General features: G+C 38.4%; 1 protein-coding gene across 5 annotated transcripts in view; it reads left to right on the plus strand.

The window, feature by feature from the left end:
• The window catches only part of SCUBE1 (signal peptide, CUB domain and EGF like domain containing 1), a 205502-nt gene that overhangs the window by 115579 nt on the left and 67353 nt on the right, over nucleotides 1-22570 (plus strand). For all 5 annotated transcript variants that reach the window (XM_054053837.1, XM_054053816.1, XM_054053822.1 and 2 more), the window contains one exon: nucleotides 11657-11773. In XM_054053837.1, the coding sequence (XP_053909812.1) occupies nucleotides 11657-11773 (117 nt within the window). The remainder of the gene's footprint in view (nucleotides 1-11656; nucleotides 11774-22570) is intronic.

A 22570-nucleotide genomic window follows, 5' to 3' on the forward strand; every position in this document is an offset into this window, starting at 1 on the left:
TAAGACTGGCTTACAGGCAGGACTGTGGTTACGATATAAAACACAATGATTCTGTATATTTATATATAAAACACAATGATTCCTATGGGTTTTGGGACTCTCTGGTGGAGCCATATTTAGCTCCTTTGCAGCTCAGGAAGGAGCTGTAGAACTTATCAAAGCCATGCATTCTTTATCTAAAAAAATTCCTTTAATCTGTTGAGAGTTTTCTGGCAAAAGCCTTTGCTTTTTCTTCAAAGTAAGTTTTGTGGGAAGACTGATTTTCACAGTGCTTTTTCCTGAAATGATCTTCAGAAACAGGGGAAAAGAATGTACACAGTAGTCTGGTTAGAATGCTCATTTGAAATGTAGGAAATTATACTGAAGAATTTAATGGGTCTGCCACCCATGTTCAAGGGAAATGTTGGGCTCTGAAGTCAAGCTAAGTCATTACTGCCTCATGAAGGTGCTCTAGCTTTGGGGCCAGTATTGATAGCGAATAGCCTGTTAAGGGCTTGGGATTCTTCAGCTTCAATAAACATGAAAGAATAGAAAATGGGACCTTGTTTTCAAACATGGCATGTAATGCCCTAACTACCAAGCCACTGGAATAAAGAGTGTTACAGGCTGTGTTTTTCCATTAGAAAATTTTCAAAAGTCTTAGGTTGTTTTAGTCCAGGATGAGTTAAAAATTGATTCTGCACTCTTCATTTTTGTTTCTCTTTCAAAATGGAATGAGAGATTTCAGGAGATCCTACTCTAGGTTTTCTGCCTCAAAAGAGCAGGAAGATGGACAAGCTAGTGTTTCTTTTCAAGTGTTCTTCCAAAGCAATTAACTTCTATCATAGTTACAACCTACCAAGAATCGCTTTAAGCCAAGAGCACCTTTTCAGTGTGTACTTCAGTTCCTAGCTTTGTTGTTCTGCCTCCAGGACTCTCAAATTGCTCAAAATATGTCTTTATTTCTCTGAATGGCTTTTATCTGACTTAAAAACGTCCACTGTCAGAAAGCCAAGTGTGCTGCTCTGTATTCATGAAAATCTTTTGTGCTTTAATCAAGAAAGCATTTTAAACATATTATTAACAGTTGTATTTCCAGGAGGATCTCTAACTCAGTTACTAACTGTTAAACCAAGACCTCACTTTAACTCTTTCTGTCAGTTCTACTTTGCTATAAGAAATCATAGAAAACGGGGGAGGAATCCCAGAGGTCAGTCATGCATTCTCTGTCTCCTAAGAGCAGATTCTTTCACCTTGTGTTATCATCGCTTTTATTCATTGAGTTTGTGAATGGGGTGGCATTTCCTGTAAAAATCCCTTTTCCTCATTTCTGTGCTGCTGATAAATACTCTGACCTTATCCAGAATTTCTACTAATATTTTCCAGTGTTTTGCTTTTCCATTTTAAATGAAAGGATTTGTCCAAGGTCAGGTGATAATGCTCCTTAGCAATGTTCAGAGTATCTCAGTTTTTCTTAAATGCAGCTTCTCTGTTTAGAAAAAGCGACACAGTCGCTGCTGGATTTAAGAGATGGACTCATCCAGCACTAATAAAGCACCTGATGCAATCTAACAGATGAAATTCCCTAAATATGTGGTGTTCTCTGAAAAAGAATCAAACCATTCTGAAATGAGAGCTGCAGAATTCATGATTCAGTGCAAGATTCACCTAGACGTTTCTTCACACATTCCGTATGTGGCAGTGCAGAATTCTCATTTATTTTCATGCAAATAAAATTCTACCGATCATGAAATTGCAAGGAAATGAGGAGACAAGCATAACGGAGTAAAGAATTCCACATCCTGCAAGTTACCCTTTCTGTCTCACCTTTTTCATTCCCTGAATATGAAGCTCTTTCTGTTTCTCCTTCATCTGCTCACAGCTATTTGTTTCTTTCATTATACCCTTCTGAATGGTCTTTCTCTGTCCTTTCAGCATCACAGAGCATAATTTACATGAGAATAACATAGTTCTCATTTAACTGAAATTTCAAATATTCTAGTTGTGTGTTTAGTTTCTCCTTGTGCTTGTTGTCATTTGGGTCTCTGCTAGTACCCTGATCTCATGCCATATACAGCATTCCACTTGCAGTGAAATTCATCTCATGGATCGCAGCAACAGTCTTATTGTGTGATTCCTGTCTCATTGCTTTCTTACTCATAGTGCATATTCCTTCTGACTGCAAGGCAAGTTCATCTGTCTAATCTACTGAATATTTATTTTTTTTTAATTTCCTGTGTTAAGTTGTAATCTCTTCCAAGTTTTAGGCTTTCAGAACTTGTGTAATTTTGGTCAGAATTTGAGTGGTACTTTGAGTTGGTTTTTTATCCAATTAAATATTCTTCATTGTTAGTTATGTTAGTCATGCAGTTCACCTGCATAGAGCACTGATGTCACTAGTGATAAAATTATTCCTGTACTATTTTCCTGTATAACTTAAATGTTAAGAGGAAGAGTGTATTATGTGAAAAACAGTATACCTGAATTCAGAAAGAGCTGTGTTTGGTGGAGATTGTCTTGTGATACCAACCTGGAAGAAATAGATGAGCTGTCAGCACAGGCTGCCTTTGAGCCAGACTGAACCAAGAACATTTTGGGGTGTGAGAGGAGACGAGATAAAAGTTCTGGGCTAAATTGATTTCAGAAACTTTTTTTGTATTAAAATGGATGAGCTCAATGTAAGGTGAGGGAGCCAGTACCACTCAGCTGAGCAGGATCTGGCCATCCTATAGAACTACCCTAATAACTTAGCAGCAGCAGCATCATTTTGTTACTGTAACTTAATAGTAGCTGACACAACAATACTATTATTGGTCCTTATGAGGGCTTCAAAATGCTACAGTGATGTAAAGAATCATTACAGATGGCAACAATTAATTGTTCAAGATTAGACCTTCTCAAAATTAAGAAAGTCATGGGTATGTACTTTTTTCCTTCTTAAAAGAATTGTCCAGTTCCTTGCAGTTTCCTTTGAAATCTTACTTTAAAAAAGTAAATTCAGTTTATACTTAAAATAGGACTCACCACTGTAAAAGAGGATCAGGTATATGACCACCTGAGGAACCCAAACAAATAGAATTCTGTGGAACCTGGTGAGATGCATCCCAGAGTCCTGAGGGAACTGGCTCATGTAGTTGCCAAACCACTGTCTGTAATATTTGAAAAGTCATGGCAGTCAGGTGATGTCTCTGGTGACTGGAAAAAGGTAGACATTCTACCCATTTTTAAAAAGGATAGAAAGGAGGACCCTGGGAACTACTGACCTGTCAGCCTCACCTCTGTACTAGGGGAGATCATAGAACAGATCCTCCTAGAAGCTATGGTAAGGCACATGGAAGACAAGGAGGTGATTCGAGGCAGCCAGCATGGCTTCACCAGGAACAAGCCCTGCCTGACCAGCCTAGTGGCTTTCTATGATGGAGCGACTATATCAGTGGACAAGGGAAGTGTAAGGCCTTTGACATGGTCCCCCGCAGCATCCTTCTTTTTAAATTGGAGAGATATGAATTTGATGGCTGGACTGTTCGGTGGATGAGGAATTGGTTGAATGGTCACATTCAGAGGGAGTGATCAATGGCTTGATGTCCAAATGGAGTTCAGTGGCAAGTAATGTCCCTCAGAGGTCCATACTGGGACCAGTGCTGTTTAATATCTTCGTCAGTGCCATAGACAGCAGGGTGAAGTGCACCCTTAGCAAGTTTGCAGATGACACCAAGCTGAGTCATGCAGTTGACATTCCTGAGGAGTGGGATGCCATTCAGAGGGACCTGGACAAACTTTTGAAGTAAGCCCATGTGAATCTGATGAGGTTCAACAAGGCCAAATGCAAGGTCCTCCACCTGGGTTGAGGCAACCCTTGGTATCAATACAGGCTAGGAGACGATGGGATTGAGAGCAGCCCTCCTGAGAAGGACTTGGGGGTGCTGGTGGATGAAAATCTGGACATGAGCCAGGAATGTGCGCTTGTGACCCAGAAGGCCAACAGCATACTGGGCTGCATCAGAAGAAGCATGGCCAGCCAGTCAAGGGAGGTGATTCTGCCCCTCTGCTCTTCTCTGGTGAAACCACATCTGGAGTACTGCATCCAGCTCTGTAGTCCTCAGCACAGGAAGGACATGGACCTGCTGGAGTGGGTCCAGAGGATGTCCACAAAAAAATGATCAGAAGGATGGAACACCTCTCCTATGAAGAAAGGCTGAGAGGGTGCCTGCCTCTTTCTGAAACTACATTCTTGCCTACTACCCAAAGAAGCTTATTTTGGTTTAGGTCTTCTTGAAAAACATAACTGATCACTTTGTTACTTGTCTATTACTTTCCTTAGGTTTTTTAAATCTTTTTATGTTTTAGGAGAATAATTCAAATATTTATGTTACCTTAAGTAAATTTTTATGCCGCTGAACAGTTTATGAAATGTTTTAGCAGGTTGACTGAGACTAGGAAAGTGGTTTTGCATATAAGTGCAGGTATATGCACTCATTCCAGGGTCAGTGGGATTAATTTTTTAAGTAGAACATAATTAGAGCCAATCCCAAATGACTGACCTTGGTTAAGACAAAGTAGAGCCCCTGACCTGTTATATAATGCTTTTTCATATTAATCCTGTTGCATATTATTCTAATTAAAGGAATTTAAGAATGGATAGAAAAGGTGAAATTCTGTTATCCCTGTAAGAAGTTACATTTACAGAAAAGTAAATATTATCAGTGCAAAAACTGAATTAAGAACGGGAAGTCTCAAGACTTGCTTTTAATTTTGGTGCTATCGGTAGTAATTTCTGTACTATTGGTAGCAATGCTGTTTTATATTTATTGAGAGCATGTGCTTATGAATTTCAAAAGATGTTATAAGCTTAGGAAATACTGCATCTATTTCACATGGGGAGACTAGTATATCACATTTCTTTTGAGCTCCAGTGCAAGTAATTTGCCAAGGGTGACATAGCTGATTATGGGAAGCTAGGAAACAAATTTAGATCTCTACTTCCATGCTCCAGCTTTCCAAACATGAACATTTCCTGTTGGAAATATCATAGGATCATAGAATATCTTGAGTTGAAAGAGATCCGTAAGAATCAAGTCCAACTCCCTGCTCCTTGCAGGACTATCTAACACTAAACGGTAAGACCAAGAGCATCATCCAGATGCTCCTTGAACTCTGACAGGCTTGATGCCGTGACTACTTCCCAGGGGAACCTGTTCCAGTGAGTGACCCTCTCTTGGTGAAGAATCTTTTCCTGATGTCCAATATGAACTTCCTCTGATGCAGCTCTGAACACCAGAGAGAGGAGATCAGCACCCCCTTTCTGCTGGCTCTCTTGAGGAAGCTTGCAATGTCACTCCTCAGCCTTCTCTTCTCCAAGCTGAAGAAACCATTTAACCTCAGCCATTTCTCATAAGTCTTGCCCTTGAGGCCTTTCACCATCTTGTTTGCCCTCCTCTAGACACACTGTAATAATTTGATATGCTTCTTATATTGAGGCATCCAAAATTGCACACAGTACTCAAGATGGGGCCACACTAGTGAAGTGTAGAGTGGAACAATCTCTCTCAAACAGCTAACTATGCTGTGCTCAATGCATCCCAGGACAAAATTGGCCCTCTTGGCTGACAGGGCGCATTGTTGACTCATATTCAACTTGCCATCAACCCAAACCCTCAGACCTCTTTCCGTGGAGCTGCTTTCCAGCCTCTCATCTGAGTTTGTATGCATAACCAGAATTACCCTATCTCAGGTACAGTATCTGGCACTTGCTTGGGTTAAATTTCATACAGCTGATAATTGCCCACCTCTCTAGTCTGTCCAGATCTCTCTGTAAGGCTTCTCTACCCTGAAGGGAGTCCACAGCTCCTCCTAGTTTAGTATCTTTGGTGATACTAGGTGTATCAGATATGTATTGACAATATGTGTCAGCAATATGAATGTACCAGATTCCAAAGAGATCCTGACTTTGACTAGGATACTGAGTAGACATGAACTGTGCACTTGAATTTGACATGCTGCTTTCTGTGTTCATGGTACTTCCCTTCTCCCTCTTCCCCTCCCATATTCTTTATCAGAAAAAATGTAGAAGTGAAACTCAGATTCTTTAGTCTCAGTAGCATATGTGAATCATAGACTTATGTAAGTTGGAAAGGACCTCTGGAGGTCATCTAATCCAACTTCGTGCTCAAAGAAAGGGCAACTGCTTCAGGTTGTGCAGGACTGTGTCCACTTGGGGTTTTAATATCTCTAAGGACATAGATTTCACAGCTTCCTTGGGAACCCCTTCCTCTGTTTGATGACTGTCATGGTGAAAATTTTTTACTTTGTATCAAGCTGGAATTTCCCATATTCTAACATCTGTTTGTTGTCTGTTATCCTTCTACTATGCACCCACAAGAAAAATCTTGTTCTGTATTGTGTATACTGTCCCATTATTTAGCTGTAGACAGAAATAAGTTCTCCTACCTTGTTAAGGCTGAACAGCTCTTAGCTTCTCAGCTTAATCACGTGCTCCAGCCCCCTAAGCATGATCTTGGTAAAACCTCACTGAATTTGCTCCAGTGTATCCATGTCTTTCTTGCATTGGAGTGCCCACAACCAGGCGCAGCACTCCAGCTGTTGTTACTAAAAGCGCCAAATAGAGGGGTAGGTTCTCTTGATATTCTGCTTGTACTCTTCTAATACAAACCAGGATGTTGTTGACGTACTTTGCCTTAAGGAAGCATGGCTGAATTACATTCAACTTGTCCATGAGGGACCCCAAGTTTTTCTCCAAAACTGCTTTCTAGACAGACAATTCTAGTCCTATTCTATTGTATGGGGCTTTTCCATCCCATATGCAGAACTTGGTGTTGCCTTTGTTGAAGCTCATAATGTTCCCCTCAGGTCATTTTTTCAAATCTGTTAAAGATGCTGTTGAATAGCAGATGGGCTCTGCAGTGTATTGACCACTTCCCTGATTTTATAGCGTCCACAAATTTGCAGAAAGTGCCATTCATCCCATAGTCCAGGTTGTTGTACTTTAGGGACTGTTGGCCCTAATGTTACTAGCTGAGGCTGAGGGATAAGTCTATGACAAACTGCCAGTTGGGCTTTGTATCACTGTTTCAGTCCTTGGAATCCAGCAATCCAGCCACTTTTCTACTCCCAGTATTACCCATTTATCCAGTCTATCTCTCACCGCTGTGGCCATGAGGATATTGTGGAAGAAAGTGCCAAAGCACTTGCTAAACTTAAGATGAAAAACCTCACAGCTCTCCCCTTGTCCACACTATAAGTCATGTAATTGTAGAAGGCAATCAGATTAGTCACGCGTTATTTGCCCTCAGTAAGTCAATGTTGGCTGTTCCCAATCATCTTCTTGTCTTTCGTGTACTTGCAAATGTCTTCCAGGATGATTTCCTCCGTAAACTTAGCGGTTTCTCACATAAAGCTGTCTGGCAGCAGTTCCCCACATTCTCCCTCTTGCCTTTCATGACATTTACCTTCTCCAGTCATCATTAACCCTACCCTGTCCTCATAAATTATGCAATATTGTAGAGAGTGACCTTACTAAAACATGTATTACTGTAGAATCTTCAGATATTCCTATTCTAGTCCCATAGACCTATATATGTTTATTCTGTTTTGCATATCTCAGTTCCTAAAACATCAGTTTGGATTTTTGCTCAGATCAGCCCAAGCTGCCAGAGTGAATAATAAAGATTCCAAGATTTACTTGATTTTGAGCAATACTCTGAAAATCACTTAAAGTTCTTTTGATCATAGAGATAAAATGAAGTCACAAAAATTGGAGGTAGATTTAGAAGTCAACTATCTCTAAGGCAGTTTTTCAATGCCTTTATGAAATAATTTGCCACTTTGAAAAAAAAACAGATTTGAGAATAAGCTTAAATTTTGAATGGTTATGTTTACCTGGTTCATAAAAAAAAGCTGAAATTGAGTCAAATAAATCCTGTCCTTGTCAGTCTTCTTTGTAAGAAAGAGACCAGAAAGGTTCTTTGCCACCTGTTAGAGATTCTGCTTTAGTTCAAAAACTTCAGAACTTGAACCCAGAGAACTGATCTTTAGCTGCTAAACCCTTGCAGACATATTAAAGGACTGAATACCCAGGTAACTTCACCTGGTAACTAAGTCAACATTGCTGATGTAGTGCTGAAGAACTAACAGCTCAAGCTTGTGCTTTTTATTCAGATATTTTAATATCCAAAAGCAGTGCATATCCCATAGTGCAATGGACTATTGTTGAAACAATTAATATCCTAATTGTGTAAACCATAGGTATAGCATGTTGGTAATGATTTTGGTTACCTCTTGTCTATAGATCCAAGAAGCAGATGCGTGAGAGATTATTCCAGAATTAGGAGGTCATAGTGGAAAAACACGATGTGAACTGTCCCAGGCTGCCTTGTATAAATAGATGTCGTTTTCTTTAAATCCCTGTTTCTGTCTGAATTTTCGGATGGGAATTCAATAAGGATGTAAGTGGGACTACAAAAACCACTTTAAATTCACAATGAAGTCTAATAGTTTCAGATGATAAGCTTTATCGTAATTCAGAAGGAATCTAAATGTCAGTTACGTGGCACTGCTTTATTTGTGTCTTCCAGTTGAACAGCAACAAAAAAAGAGAAATAAGTATCTGAGGTTGTCTTTCACAGTGAGAAAAATAGTGGAATATGGTCTGTAGGATCAATATCGCCATGAAAATCATAACAAAATTTTGGACATCTGTTCTTTCTCTTCCATATAAGTATAGCTTCTCCAATGTGATAGCTTAGAAAAAAGTAATTTACTTGTGGTCTTTATTTAAGACCCAAAACTTGTATTTTCATTTCAAAGATATACTAGAGGTTGATAGTGTTGAGGTGAGGAATGAGTTTAAGTAATTTCTAACAGAAACACAGGTGCTGACACACTTCAGTTTATGTTGAATACAGGCCTCAGCTATTCTATTTGATGTAGCTCGCGATACCTCTTTCCCACATTCTGCTATTCACGTTTGCTTTCTTTTACCAATGTTTTCTCACGACCTTGAGTTTAAGGAATTTCATCAATACATCTCTCCGATTATCCAAAAATGTTAGTGGTTCTGTCAGATGTCCTCTTGCTCACTTAGGAGTTGCATTCTGCTAAAGTTCGTCATATATTAAAGTCAGATTCACCAGGAAAGTTGAAGGGTATTTATCCTTTTTTGGTTTGTTTTACTAAATCTCTGTGAAAATAAGAAAAGCTGGCTTGATTCCCTCTATTTATACTTAGAAATAACTCTTGTTCACTGAATGACCCTTGCCCTATAGATCCAGTCATCCATGCAATGGAAAAAAAAAAATTGTTGTGTCTATTCATTTTCACTGGATGTCATCCAGAAAGCAGAAATATTACTGCTTATTTTCATCTTGTGTTGATGAACTGCAATAAAGGACTCTTCATGTGCCAGAGTTAATCTGCTAATGTAAGATTTACTGCTCTTTGCAGTGCCATGCCAAACGCACATTTTCAACAGTTTTTCATGTTTTTTAACTTTAACTCTTTACTCCTAGCAAATCATCCTACTGTTAAACTGTACCCAGGTAAAAAAGTTTTAAATGACCTGAGACTTTTCCCATTCTCTGAAACATAAAATCATTTGATATGTTGGCTAATGAGGACACATGCACATTCACATACAAATGGAAATGCCAGCATTGTTATTTACAGAAGAATTCTTTAAGCAGTAGTGTCAGCCTCTAAGTCTATAAAGTAGTCCTTCCCAGGGGAGTAAATGAAAATCAGAAGTATATTACTTAAACAGGTTCAGGTCCTGCGAGTCATACCTAAGGTGAGCAAGAACTCCACCTGAAAATAAGGAGTTGCAAACTCAGCTCCGTTTTCAGAAAGTTGTTCCAGAAAACAATCCATATGTTTGCTTTGCTTGCTGGCAAATACATAAAAATTCATTTGTATGCTGATTACTTTTTCTACATGATGTTATTACATAGCACACATGGCATAAAAAATTTAAAATGTTTCTAAGTAGAGCATGTGTGACTGTATATGAACGGCAGAGTTATGTCCCATGCTGTTAATGCACATATACCCCAAGTCCTTGCTTTCAGTTTGTTCATGCATGCCAGCAGCTTATTCCACAACTGATGTAGATGCTCTGCCAGTGCAAAGGAAATAAAAAAAAATAGTTACACTTCTTTCTTTTATTTTGCAGCACTGAAGTCCTTCCAAACGGCCATTCTAAGTTCACCTCGAGGGCATTAGCAGAGGCTACTTTAAAATAAAAATCTTTTAGCACTTGTCAATGGAATGAGAAAGCCTTTTCTGTTCTGTGTAAATAATTTTTGATCAATGTACTGTTCTAAGGCAATTACCAATTAGCATATCCTGTAGCTTGTTGTCAGACGCTGTCCACAGGGTACAATTGTGACATAGACTGTGAATATTCAGCAATAGGAGTCCATAAATCTGAGTAGGTAATGACAAAGCCTCTTTAGGGAGAGCTAGAATGAGGTGAGCTGAGTAGAATAATGGCAGTGTTGGGGGCCAGGAGGGTATTTTAATTTAATCAAAGCAAGAGCAACAGAAAAAGATACTAGTAAAAGGACTACTTGCTCTCTGAAGTAAATACATTTCAGATAAATGCATGGTTTAAACTGAAGTGCTAAATTGGAATCCTTACATCCACTCTATTCTCTGAATCAAAGCAAAGTTAATCATTTCACTTGCCTTTTATCTGTTTTATGGATGTGTGTGTGGGTATGTGTGCATATGTACGTGTACGGTGTGTGCATGTACACACTCATGTAACAGAAAATAATGGCAGTGAGGGAGGGATTTTTGCTTTTTCTGTAATGAAGCTGAAGATTTATTTTTTTTTAACATAATAGTACCTAATAGTCATTGCTCACCGTTGTAAAAGCTCAGACGTATTGCAGCTTTCTCTTGCCTGTGTTTGCCCAGCCAGCCTTCTACATACTACAAGCACTGGGAAATTTCAATGACACAGCTTGGAATGGGTTCAGTGACCTCAATTATTCCCTCCCACCCACTCCAAACTCCTTTCAATTTGCAAAAAGCTTTAAGTGGACAAAACCCAGATGCCTTTTGCTTGTAGTTCAGTAAGAACAGATTGGGCATGTAGATTCTTGTCAAAGTGATATATGTAGTTCATTTTCCATTAACTCTTTCTTAACTAAGGATTTTAAATTCTTAGTTCCAAGTCTAGTCCTCTGCTTTGCTTTCTACTGCTTTTTAAAGTTCACTATGCCTACAACATCATTTAAGAAAATGAACCTTAAAAAGCTTGGGCTAGACATTGACTGATATGAAACTGATGTGAAACAGACTGAGTGTTTGGATCTGCTTTTAAAGACAATCACTTTTTCTTTTTAAACTTGTTTCATATGTAATAACCCATCCTATTGTCTAAATCAGTTCAAAAGCAGTAACTAAATATAATAAATAAAAACACCAGTTTGGGAGGAGAAAGAATATGACTTGTGGAAATTACTTACCAGTCAAAACCAGTACATGGGCCCTGATTACCTTGAGAGCTTGCTTCAGTTGCCTTACTTGAACTTAGATTGCTTTCATAATATTGTAATATTGCCTCAAAGAGTTGGTGCCTCTCCCCTCCCCCAGAACATTTCATTACACTCCCCTTCTCCCTCTCTCTCTCTCTCTCTCTTTCTCTTTCATTCTGCAGAAACATGTGCTGTCAATAACGGAGGTTGTGATCGGACTTGCAAGGATACCGCGACAGGAGTACGATGCAGTTGCCCAGTTGGATTTACCCTGCAGCCTGATGGGAAAACGTGCAAAGGTCAGCTTCTATTTGCTTTGCAATGCATCATTTGCCTTCAGCAGTTCCAGTAGAAGATGTAAATATTCAGTTATTTAATCAATACTTTTAAGCAATACTGGCATAGTGATTGCAATTGAGTTCATTAGCTTTCTCCTTCCCTTATTTTTCTGTTTACCTATTTCAGTCAGTTTTCTATTTATTAGAGGGTCTTATTACTGCAAAGAAGTGAGATACAGAGGTCAAACTGTTTCTAACTGACCAGAGATTTAGAAGACTAGAGTTTCTGGGCTGCAAAAAACCTCCAGTTTCAAAGGATAGTCTGATACCCTCGTAAAAGTTGCCTAAATTTGTCTACTCAAAAAGTGAGTTAAAATTCTCAGGCAGTACTTTGTCAGCTGCAGATAACCAACTGGTTATTACTGAGTGAAGTCAAGTGAAAGATGCAGTAGTATTGCTCAAAAAAACCTAGGCGCTTTTCCCTTTCTGCCCTTTCAAAACATATGTAGACATCTACAACAGAAAACCAAAACAACATTTGCTAGTGCACGGGTCTAAACCATACAGCTGATTCTCAGATTTTACTGTTCCAAAGGCAGTACAAGAACCTTGGCATTTTATCCTCCGTAAGTGCATTACAACTGAAGTCAGGGGAAGAAAGAGCAGAGAAGAGCATCTGATATTGCCATCAATATCTGTTCTCAGTTAAGGAAACGGGGACAGTTCTCAAATATCCCTGCAGAATCACACTTAGTGGCATTATGCATGTGAGTAGGTTTGGATACGTTAGTAGGACAAGGCCCTCCATCAACTGTTTTCCTATCTTCCTATGTATTTCTCCTGAGCTCCGTTGCAAGATACTTGATAGTGGACATCCAGGAGGACATTGCATATATTGTTGCACAGATGATACTTTTTTATCTCTGACTGACTTAGTGTAAGTTGACTTAACTTGCTAAGAAGCTCTTGAGACTTTCTTCCTTCAAAGCAACCTGAAATGTCAGAATACCTTCAGTCCAGGGCTTGATGTTACTTAAAATAGTAAAGCCCACAAAAATAAACAGAAAATATGTGGTTTCCTCTTGCTCTAGGCTGAAAAATCCCAATGCTCGAGCATGATCGTGTTAGTATTTATAGAAATAACAGTCCATTTGCCTGTTTATTTGAAAACAAAACATTTAAACTGCCATTGCACACAATGTTAATAGTTAAGGGTTAGCACACATCAAAAATTAGTCATTTTAGTTCAAGCCACATTAAAATAAATCTGCATTTTTACAGGCAGACTAGCTAAGTCATAGCAGAACAGTAACAGTGCTTAAATGGAGGCCTTTTAATACTGTAATGTTCACATAGACTTGATCATAATGTTTATTATTGAAACTGCATCATGAAAATAAAGATTAATTCTAAATTTAGAAGTTTGACCATAGAACTAATATGAAGCTATATTTATATAATAATCAAATTTATAATTAATGCTACAGACAAAATGAAATATTCAACTGATCCTCCAGTAGCCTGGCTCTATGCTCTTTCACAGTTTTTTCCTTTCCCCTTTTTTATGAGATGAAAATGTAGGAAACAGAATTTATATTTTTATGGTGCTGCAGATTCTTTCTTACTCTCTTAAAATAAGCAGCAACTGGAAATTAACTCACATGGTTTAACAAATCAACCAGACCATTTCTTTTTTCAAACTTTATTGACATTTTAGGAAATACTCTTCATCATAAAATGATAAAATTATGTTTTGCATTTAGTTTAACTGTAATTAATAGTATTTATCTAATATATTGCACTGTGACATTTCTATGCAAGATTCTGCTTCTCTGAAACAAAAGTAACTTCCCATTTAAATCTGTGCACAAAGGGTCCTGCAGTTAAACTGACCAGTGAAGCTTCTCCTGTAGCTTTCTCAGACAGCCTTTAGTCAAGACTAGTCACCAAGATTTACACCTTCTGAGTGCGAAGGTGAGCATTTTGGTGCAGTGACATTGATGCCTACTCAGCTCCTCTTGCTTGTAGGTAAAGTCTAGAAAAAGGCTGGAGTGGCTCCAAGAAAGAAAAGGCTCCAAGTTCTATAGGAAACAAAAATAGTGATCAGCTGAAGTTTCCTTTTTTAGGTTTTCTTTTCCTCTTTACTGTCTTTGGTTTGACAGACCCACAGTTTCTCATTGATCCAGTTGATTGCTCCCTCTACCTGTAGTATCACATCTGTGTGGTGATAGCAATGGTTTATCTATTGGATGCCCTTTAAAGCATCTTCAGAGATCATGTAGATGTCACATCCTGTGACATAGTTTTCAAGTTCATCAAGTGTCAGAGCATCTCTAAATGGTTTTCCGTAGAACCGTCATTTTAAGTTATATTTCTAAACATGGGGGAAAGATATGTCACTATCTGTTAAAGGAAAGTAGAGAGACGGGGCATGTAAGAGGAGCTGAGAGATAACTGGAAGGATAATTAATATGCTAACCAAAAAATGCAGTTGTGGGTTGAGCAAAATTATTAATACATTTAGGTTCAATTTATTTTAGAATAAGACTTAAAGAAATATCTGAACTGTTGAATACTCTGAGGTGGACATTGTGTAATTTATTAATCACTGTAATTCTAGCTCACGATTTCCTCAATAGGGCACTTTTACGATACTGATATTTTATGGAAATCTATCACCACTCTTCTTCCTTATTTTTACCAAGGGAATAAGGTAAATTAAAGAACATTTTCATTTTTAAATTAATGAAATTAAAGAAATATATTTTTCTAAATAACAAAAATTATAAATATATAATAGTATATATTATATACTTTATAGAAATATATAAATATTTATATATAAATATATGAATATATAAATAACCTACATGGTTCTGCTCAAAAATCAGGAATAGTCTGGTTTAGGCATTGTATAGACATGTAGTGTTAAACAGCGTTTGCAGTCCAAAACGTTTACAGGTTTTTGTTTAGTAGTTTGGAATTTCTTAAACTTAGTATAGAAAAAAAGAGTTATTAGGCACTGGAATAGGCTGCCCATGGAAGTGGTTAAGTCACCACCCCTGGAGGGGCTTAAAAGATGGGTAGATGAGGTGCTTAGGGATATGATTTAGTAGTGGACAGGTACAGTTGGGCTTGATGATCTGAAAGGTCTTTTCCAACCTAGGGATTCTATGATTCTATGAAAAGGAAGTATACATGCAAAAGGAAAGGTAATTTTTTAAGAAAGAGTATATGCAACTATGCCGTATTTGCCAAAAGATTAAATGTAAGTAATTGTTCTACACTTTATCTGCAATATCGTATTTCTGTCATGAAGCTGAGATGGAGTCAAATCACATACACTGTACACAGTGCAGTACAGAACTGAGTCAGGACTGAAACTCTGGTATTTCTCCTGGCCCTTTCCCAATGTAACAGAGAACAGAGGGTGCAGGAAAGCAATTTCAAAGTAATTCAAAGGACCTACCTTCAGCAGTTTTACATGTCAACCTCTATCACAGGCTCAGTTGGAATTGAAAGTTCATTTTACCTCAAAGAATAAAACTCCTTTTGATAATGCGGAGAGCAGTCTGGTTTACATCAAATGTCAGTAAGACAGGGGGGTAAAAATTTGTTGTGGAGAGAGTTTTAGCATGGAGTATGTACAGGTAGCTGCATATCCTAGAGGAAGGCTACTGTAGCAGGAGATTGCTTTGGTTTCTGTAAACTGAAAAATCTTCTTTATCTCTGATTTTTTCTCTCTTACATGTATTATTTATCTGATCTTGTAGTGAAATGAGAGCAAAAGTGCTGTCTATGGTCTAGTTAGAGGGACTTTCAGATGTATTAATGGTGGCTGGGATAAAAATTCATCAATCTTTTGCTGTTGTTTAAAAGTCGGTCTCAAATTCATGTCTTCCCTCAGCTGAGTTGGTACACAATAGAGAATGCTCTTCTATTCTGCTCTCCTGTCAGTTGGGCTCCTAATAAGCCAAACCATGGAGGCTTCTGTCAGCTAAGACATGAGAGACATCCCAGGCAGATGAGTCCCGTATTCTCCCTCTAATTAATGTTATTCAATTTCTCCTACCATTGCAGCTGAGTGATCCCAGATTGATGCTGGGTTCGTTTGATGCTGTCGATTATTGTGCAACACATGATAAAACAGTATAGTTTGTTTCTTTAAATGCCTACCAGGATCCCACAGAATTCAGTTAATGTAGACAAGAAGCCAAAGGATTAAAAGACATAGTTGCACAGGATGCTTATTGCTCATTGCCTCCTACCCACGTTTTAATACCCCCTGTATTGCGCATATCAGGGGTTCTACGGTCCCCAGCTCTCTTGCTTGTTGGTTTCTGTGCATCCTTCCTGCCAAGCACCCTTTTCATGCATCCAGCTGTAATCTACCCTCAGTGAGACAGATGAGAGACAAGCCGAGCAAGGAAACATTCTTCTTCCAGGACTTATAATGGAGAAGGACTGGAAATGACTGCAAAAGACATCTGAGAGACATTTGAGGGTTCACTAATGTTCTCTTTGAGGGTTCTCTAAGAAATGAATTAGAACAAGAGGAGAGGCTATAGGCTTCTGGCATGATGTAAAATGTAGGACCATGTGCCTGCTGTGCTCCATCTTTGCCTTGGGGATTTAACAAAGAAACTGTGGCCCTCAGACACTCTTGTGCTCTAGAATAATGTGGCTTCCCAGCATAGTCGTTGAGGAACTGTGCAGGGTGCAGCACTTGCTGAAATCCTACAGTCAAATGGCAGAGCAAATACAATTTTTAAGCAGAAAAAGAGAAGCATAACTGGATTTCTGAGGATTATGGAGCAAAAGCCACATTTCAAATATGGGTTTTCCATAAACGTCTATAAAGCGCCATGAAAGTTACAGTGCCCTGCAGATGTTTTTTAATAGCAAGATGTGTACTAATTTGTTTAGCTAACTTTCTGGTTTGTATCATTTTCATTGGTAAGGTTGACAGTGGGATTTTGGGGAGGTAGATATTTAGCTGGGCTACACTGTCGGCGGTTTTAGGAGTAATATGATGTTGCATTAATAATCTGCCACCAGAGATAGGGCATTTTATTTACCGTGCAACACTAAGTAAGCCCTTCTTAGCCCTCTCACATATTGTTTAACTAGAGCAGTGTTACACTGGGGTTATGTGACTGGATGCTGTAGGCAAACATTTCTTTTTCCTGCTGTCTCATTGTCATGGTTACCCAGCAATGTGGTATGCTCTCTGCTTCCTTGAAACAGGCCCCCGTCCTTTTCCATTCAGATGAAGCAAAGAAATGTTGCACTTATGTGCTTAAATACTTGACTGTGCTGCAGTGAGAGCATCAGAAATGCCTTAGTGTTTAATGATTTGTCCAGTAACTCAGGTTTGTAACGTTCCTTATCATTAAGCAATCTAGAAAAGTAGTGTGGAGATTAATGAACAAATTCAGTCAAAGGTCTGAATCAAAGTTTATTAAAATAAAAGGGAATTTTTGCATTGGCTTTACTAGGTTGAAATAGTAATTGGTCTTTTTTGTCTTTCTTAATTGCAGCCTATTTCAGCATGAAAATGCATTTTAAATTGGTTTGGGACACAGAAAAGTGAAACCCTGAAAGTTAATTAGATTTTGAAAACAGATTGTTTCTGTGAGGAAAGAGTTTCCTACAGTATGAGTCTTAATGAAGCTAAATATGTCATGTTTCGTTAAATATGAACTGAAAGGTTTCATTAAATTAAATGTTTAAAATTAACACTTTGCATCAGTTTGGTATGAGAATATGACTCAGATGTTGAAGCCTTTCCTCTCTTATCATTCAGAACACACTAACAATAAGTGAAAAGCTCACAATGAACAGTTTAGCTGGCCAATTTGGCTTCATTTCCTGGCTACAGAATATCTGTGAACATTTATGATTTCCTCCATCATTCCATTAGTCAAAATTACTTAAAATTTGTTTTAGTTTTTTTCTCTAAATTGGATTAAGTTGACTAACTCTTTTAGAATTGCATCCTGTTGGCCCCGGTCAATTTACATGAAACTGAAAATGTTTCCTCAGTTTTAGAGAGGATTGCCAGAAGAAGTTGCAGGTTGTTTTTATTGTTTATTATTAGTAAGACAAGTTGTTAATCTGCTACATCAACTACTACCTTGTTTGAGTTATGATACTACATTTGTTTGACTGTGATTGATAGAATAAGTTGTGTAGTGGTATTTTTTTTCACTGATTGCCTAAATGGGGAAGGTTTTGCAGTAGGGGTAATTACCTATGATGAACTCAGGTTTCATTTGGTTAATATCCCTGATCAACTTGACATTTTTTTTACGTTTAAAAGGTTGACAGTAAGATATACCTGTGCAAGATAACCTCTGCAAAATATATGCACCAGTCTAGTTACACCAAGGACCAAGGCAGACAGGGCTTTAGTGGCACATACAACCACACTTTCCACATCATGTAAGAGTCTCGATGGCTTTACAATCAAGTCTATAGGTTTGAAGCAGGTCTTCTGAACTATGATTTGTCTCACTTAAGAGGAAAGTGCAATGCAGGCACAAATTAGCTCATGGAAATAGTCTTTTTTTTGTTTGAGCACTGTTCTGGTTTCTTCCTTAGTTATAAAGAGACCTCTGTGAAAGCAGTCACCCAAATAAAGTTTTCCTTAGTCAGATTGTCACAGAAAATTCTGAGGTGGCTGTTCAATTGAGAACATCATTTTACCAAAGGTATACATGACTTTTTTATAAATGCATAAGAAGCATAGTGAAGATATAATTAAATTAGCATGCTGGAAGGTAACTTAAGTTCCCTGCTGAATTGTATAACTTCCATTTGAAGGTGCACAGCTGCAGAATTTAGATATTTAGCTTCTGCATGACTTGAATTATCTTCTCAACAGTTGAAACTTCTAGAGGTTGCTTACAGAGACAATTCTGTTCATAGCTTCTTGACAGCTCCTACTTGCGATCCACAGTTTACTATCTGCGCATCTCTCATTAGCAGTATCCTTTAGTGTGATATTTGCTATACTCCACACAGTTAAAGGATTATTGGTGCCTGCTCTACATTACATGGCATTAGTGTCAACAGGGATTGTATTGGCACCCGGAGCAAGTCTTGGGACATAGAAAAAGAGCTTTTTCCAGCTCACCTTTCTCTTGCAACATGAAGACTTTTTTTAACATGTGTGAAGAGGTCAGTTTAGCTGCTTCCACGTTAGATTTACACAGATTTTGAGGAACATAAGCCCACTAGCCATAAAGAGCCATTACCATTTTCCAGTGCTCTCTCAAAAAAAGGGGAAAAAATGCATGCAAATGTTGTGAAAGAATAAACTTGAATGAAGTGAGTTGCCAGCAGTCATCACCTACGCTGCAGTCAAAGTGCTGTGGTACCAGCAACTGCCAGCATGAATGTCAGTCACAAGATTACAAGCAGCAGTAGGCTTTTTGAAGAGGATGTTTTGCAAAGCCAGGTACCTGCTTGTCGTATTCCCTTTTCTTCTGATTACATTTCCTGTGATAAATGCAGCAGCTGAAATGATTGTTTACTTTTGTGTCATATATATAAGATCATTTAGGTAGTTAATAGAGCAGTTGTATTCTTACTTCTAATACCGGTTCATACCATCGCTGCTTGATGGCTGAGGAATTTGGTGTACAGCACATTAAATTTGGTTAACATGCTGCTTATGTTGTGCTTTATATATAAAGTCTGTTTTGGAAAATGGTCCCTTAGCCCTACTCTAAGTCAAAGGTACAGTGACGACTAGTGAGAGCAGCTTTTCATTTAAGCTAATAAGTAGTTTCTCTTTGCTTGCTGCACATAAATAAAGCTGTCTAGGTTGGATTGCTTCAGGATATCCCGGAGCAATAGTATGCATGTTGATTAGAGTCTGTCAAAAGTAACTAAATGAAAGACAGAATTACTCTCAGTAGGCTTTCATTTTCTATTTTGTTATCTCCACTGCAAAAAAATGCAAAATTATGCAGATGGAAATAGATTGAGAAAATTGAGTGCTTACACCCTCTGTGAAGAAGATGGCCCAAGCAGACAGAACATTTTAACCATGATTCCTGGAAGAACCAAGAGATAAAAGGTTTTTAGGCAACCAGGGTTTTCAGGGAAAAATTCCTGAGTCATTTCAGAAAGTTAAATCCTTGTGAGATTTCAAGTTAAAACCTCAGAAAAAAAGGCATTGGAAATGATTTCATTTTTAAAATAGAGGTTGTCATACTCTGGACTTAATATAGACTACGCCTTCTGTGAATCTTCCTTTGATCCCCAAGGCCCATACTGCCCATGCTGTGAATACCAAACTAGAATGTCCATCCTCTCTTCTACATGTCAGCTCTTAGGGGGAATCAACTTTGATTTTGGACCTTGTGACTTTTACTTCTCTCTCAGGAATCACAGTGTCCCATTTTTTGGTCAGAAGAGTAGGTGACCCCAAGGGAAAATAACCGTATCAGCTTGGTAATTCCTGGTGAGATTAGAGTTCTTATATCATATGGCTAAGCTACCTCCTATTTACACAAGCTTAAAGATATATGCATTGGCAAATACCATGGAACAGCTGGCACCACCTGAACTCATATCGTATCGCAATAACATGCTAATAAGCACACAAAAATAGTCAATCCCGACCTATAGAGTATCCGCTTTATTTGCCTTGAAAATATCTCTGAACTGGGTTACACATTCCACTTCCCTTTAGAGTCTGACCAATGAGGAATAAAGTGACTCTTCCTTGATTTCAACAAAATAGAAGGAAAAACTGGATACGGTGGTGGAAAGAGACCTGTGTTCTCCAGTCACATGTGAAAGTCAGTGCAGGACAGAATTCCAATCCCTGTCTCGTTTCTTTCTACCTTGTGTGTCGCTCCCTCAGAGAAAAAGTCCTACTCCAGAGGAACTGGACTTTCTTGACTTTTATCAACAGCAGGCTGTAGCCTTTTGTCAAAGCCAGTCCACAAGCTGCCTGGAGTCAGGGGATAGAATTGTTAAAGTATGAGTTGTCTTTTTTAACAACCTTTCTGTGTTTACTGAAGTGGTTTATTTTGAGCTGTTCTTTCTCCCTGATGGCTTTCTCTCTGCTTCTTATCAACTTAAAACAAGAGTAAACTTTGCTGTAGTCAAATCAAGGTCTAGTTTTCATAATTAATTCTACAGCAGCTCTACTTCCATCAGACTCCTTACATGACTCTACTTTATAACTACAACTTACCTCCCAATGCTTGTAACTAGAAATAAGTGCATGTTCAAATATAAATACCATCTTTGCCCTCTCTGTGCTGAACACAAGACGGATACCAATCTTGTGTTTGAGGTCCATCGTTTATCCTAAAACCGAGAAAAAAAAAAAAATTTAAAAACTCATATCTTTGCATGCATAAATTGTTTCATAGTGTGGAGCCTGGGCAAAGGACTGCTGTAGCCTTTCATGAAAAGTGAGCACCTAAATAAATTCAAGAACATGAGACTGAAAGGAAGAATAATAGTAAGGAACATGTGAGTTCTCCAGTAACTAGACTAATGCTTTTAGGACAAGCATTTTCTATATATGTGTGTTGTGCAGGTTAAATGTGCAATTAAATATTTGATTAAAAATAGCTGAATTTTCTTTAAAATGCCCTCTGAGAAACAAATCCTAGCAATTTTCCAGTGCTTCTGCATAGTTAAAGCGCCATGACATCACATGCCTTTTTCAGGAAGCAAGCAGATAGCTTCGTCATAAAGTCAGATTTGTGTGAATCTCAAGCTCCTCAAGTGATTTACAGAAACCAACAGATTTTCAGGGTAGGCATTGCAGCAGCAGCAGCAAGTAATTTCTTTGTCTTTTTCCCTTCCTAATGTTCCTCTTCTTCTGAGAAAACCTGCATAGTTAAGAAAACAGAAACATTTGTGCCAAAGAAGCAACCAAAGGCAGCCAGTGGATGATTTCAGACTATGAAGCAATAGATGAAGCTGCCTAACCAAAGAAAAAAGTAACAAAACCAATGTTAAATGAGATGAAATTAAGGACTTTTGTCATGAAAGCAGTGGTCCTGTTCCGTGCTTGAGTACTTGCAAGGGTTTCTTAGAACACACACTTTGTAGCCTCTGAGAAAGCACTGAAAAGGTTCTGTTAACATGTGTCCCCATAAATGCTTTTACAGGGAATTCTTTGTCATATGAGTCAACAATATGCATGGACTACTCTGCAGAGATAACAGGTAGACTTGTACTTGGTGAAATAATTCTATGCAAAGGAATATTTCTGAATTTATTTGATAGGAGTGACAAACAGAAGGCTAAAGCCAAAAGGGAATATTAAATAACAGAGGTGGTTTTGAGGTTATTTTTGTTTTCATAGGACTTAAGCAAGATGCAAGACCATCTGTGTCCAAAAAAAACCCCTCGTAAAGATCAGGATTAAACTGACTAACTGATGGAAGAGTGATGGTCAAGTTCAGTGTATCAAAGCTTGTTTTAGAAGGGATGAATAAGACTAGGAAATCAGACCAGAGCATGACCTCCCAGGTAGCTACAAAAACATTTTCAACATAGCTACCTAATTGTGGATTCAAAGCAAACATTAAGGCCTGTCTGCATTAGCCTTACTGCTGAGGCCACAGTGCTTTTATGTGATTATATCTATGTTATTCAGTCTCAAGACAAAGAACAAATAAGATCTGACCAATGTGAGGAAATGGTAACAACATCTGGCAGGCAGCTGCAGCAGCTCAGTGGAGAGCTCTGTGTCATGTCCAGTGAGAGGGGCATAGTCATCTGGCCCAACACTGCTGCCCTGGAAACAACTGTTTCAGGGCTTGGCAAGGCTGGGAGGTG

Source organism: Cuculus canorus, chromosome 1, assembly GCF_017976375.1.
Source record: "Cuculus canorus isolate bCucCan1 chromosome 1, bCucCan1.pri, whole genome shotgun sequence".
In the NCBI taxonomy this organism is placed as follows: domain Eukaryota; kingdom Metazoa; phylum Chordata; class Aves; order Cuculiformes; family Cuculidae; genus Cuculus; species Cuculus canorus.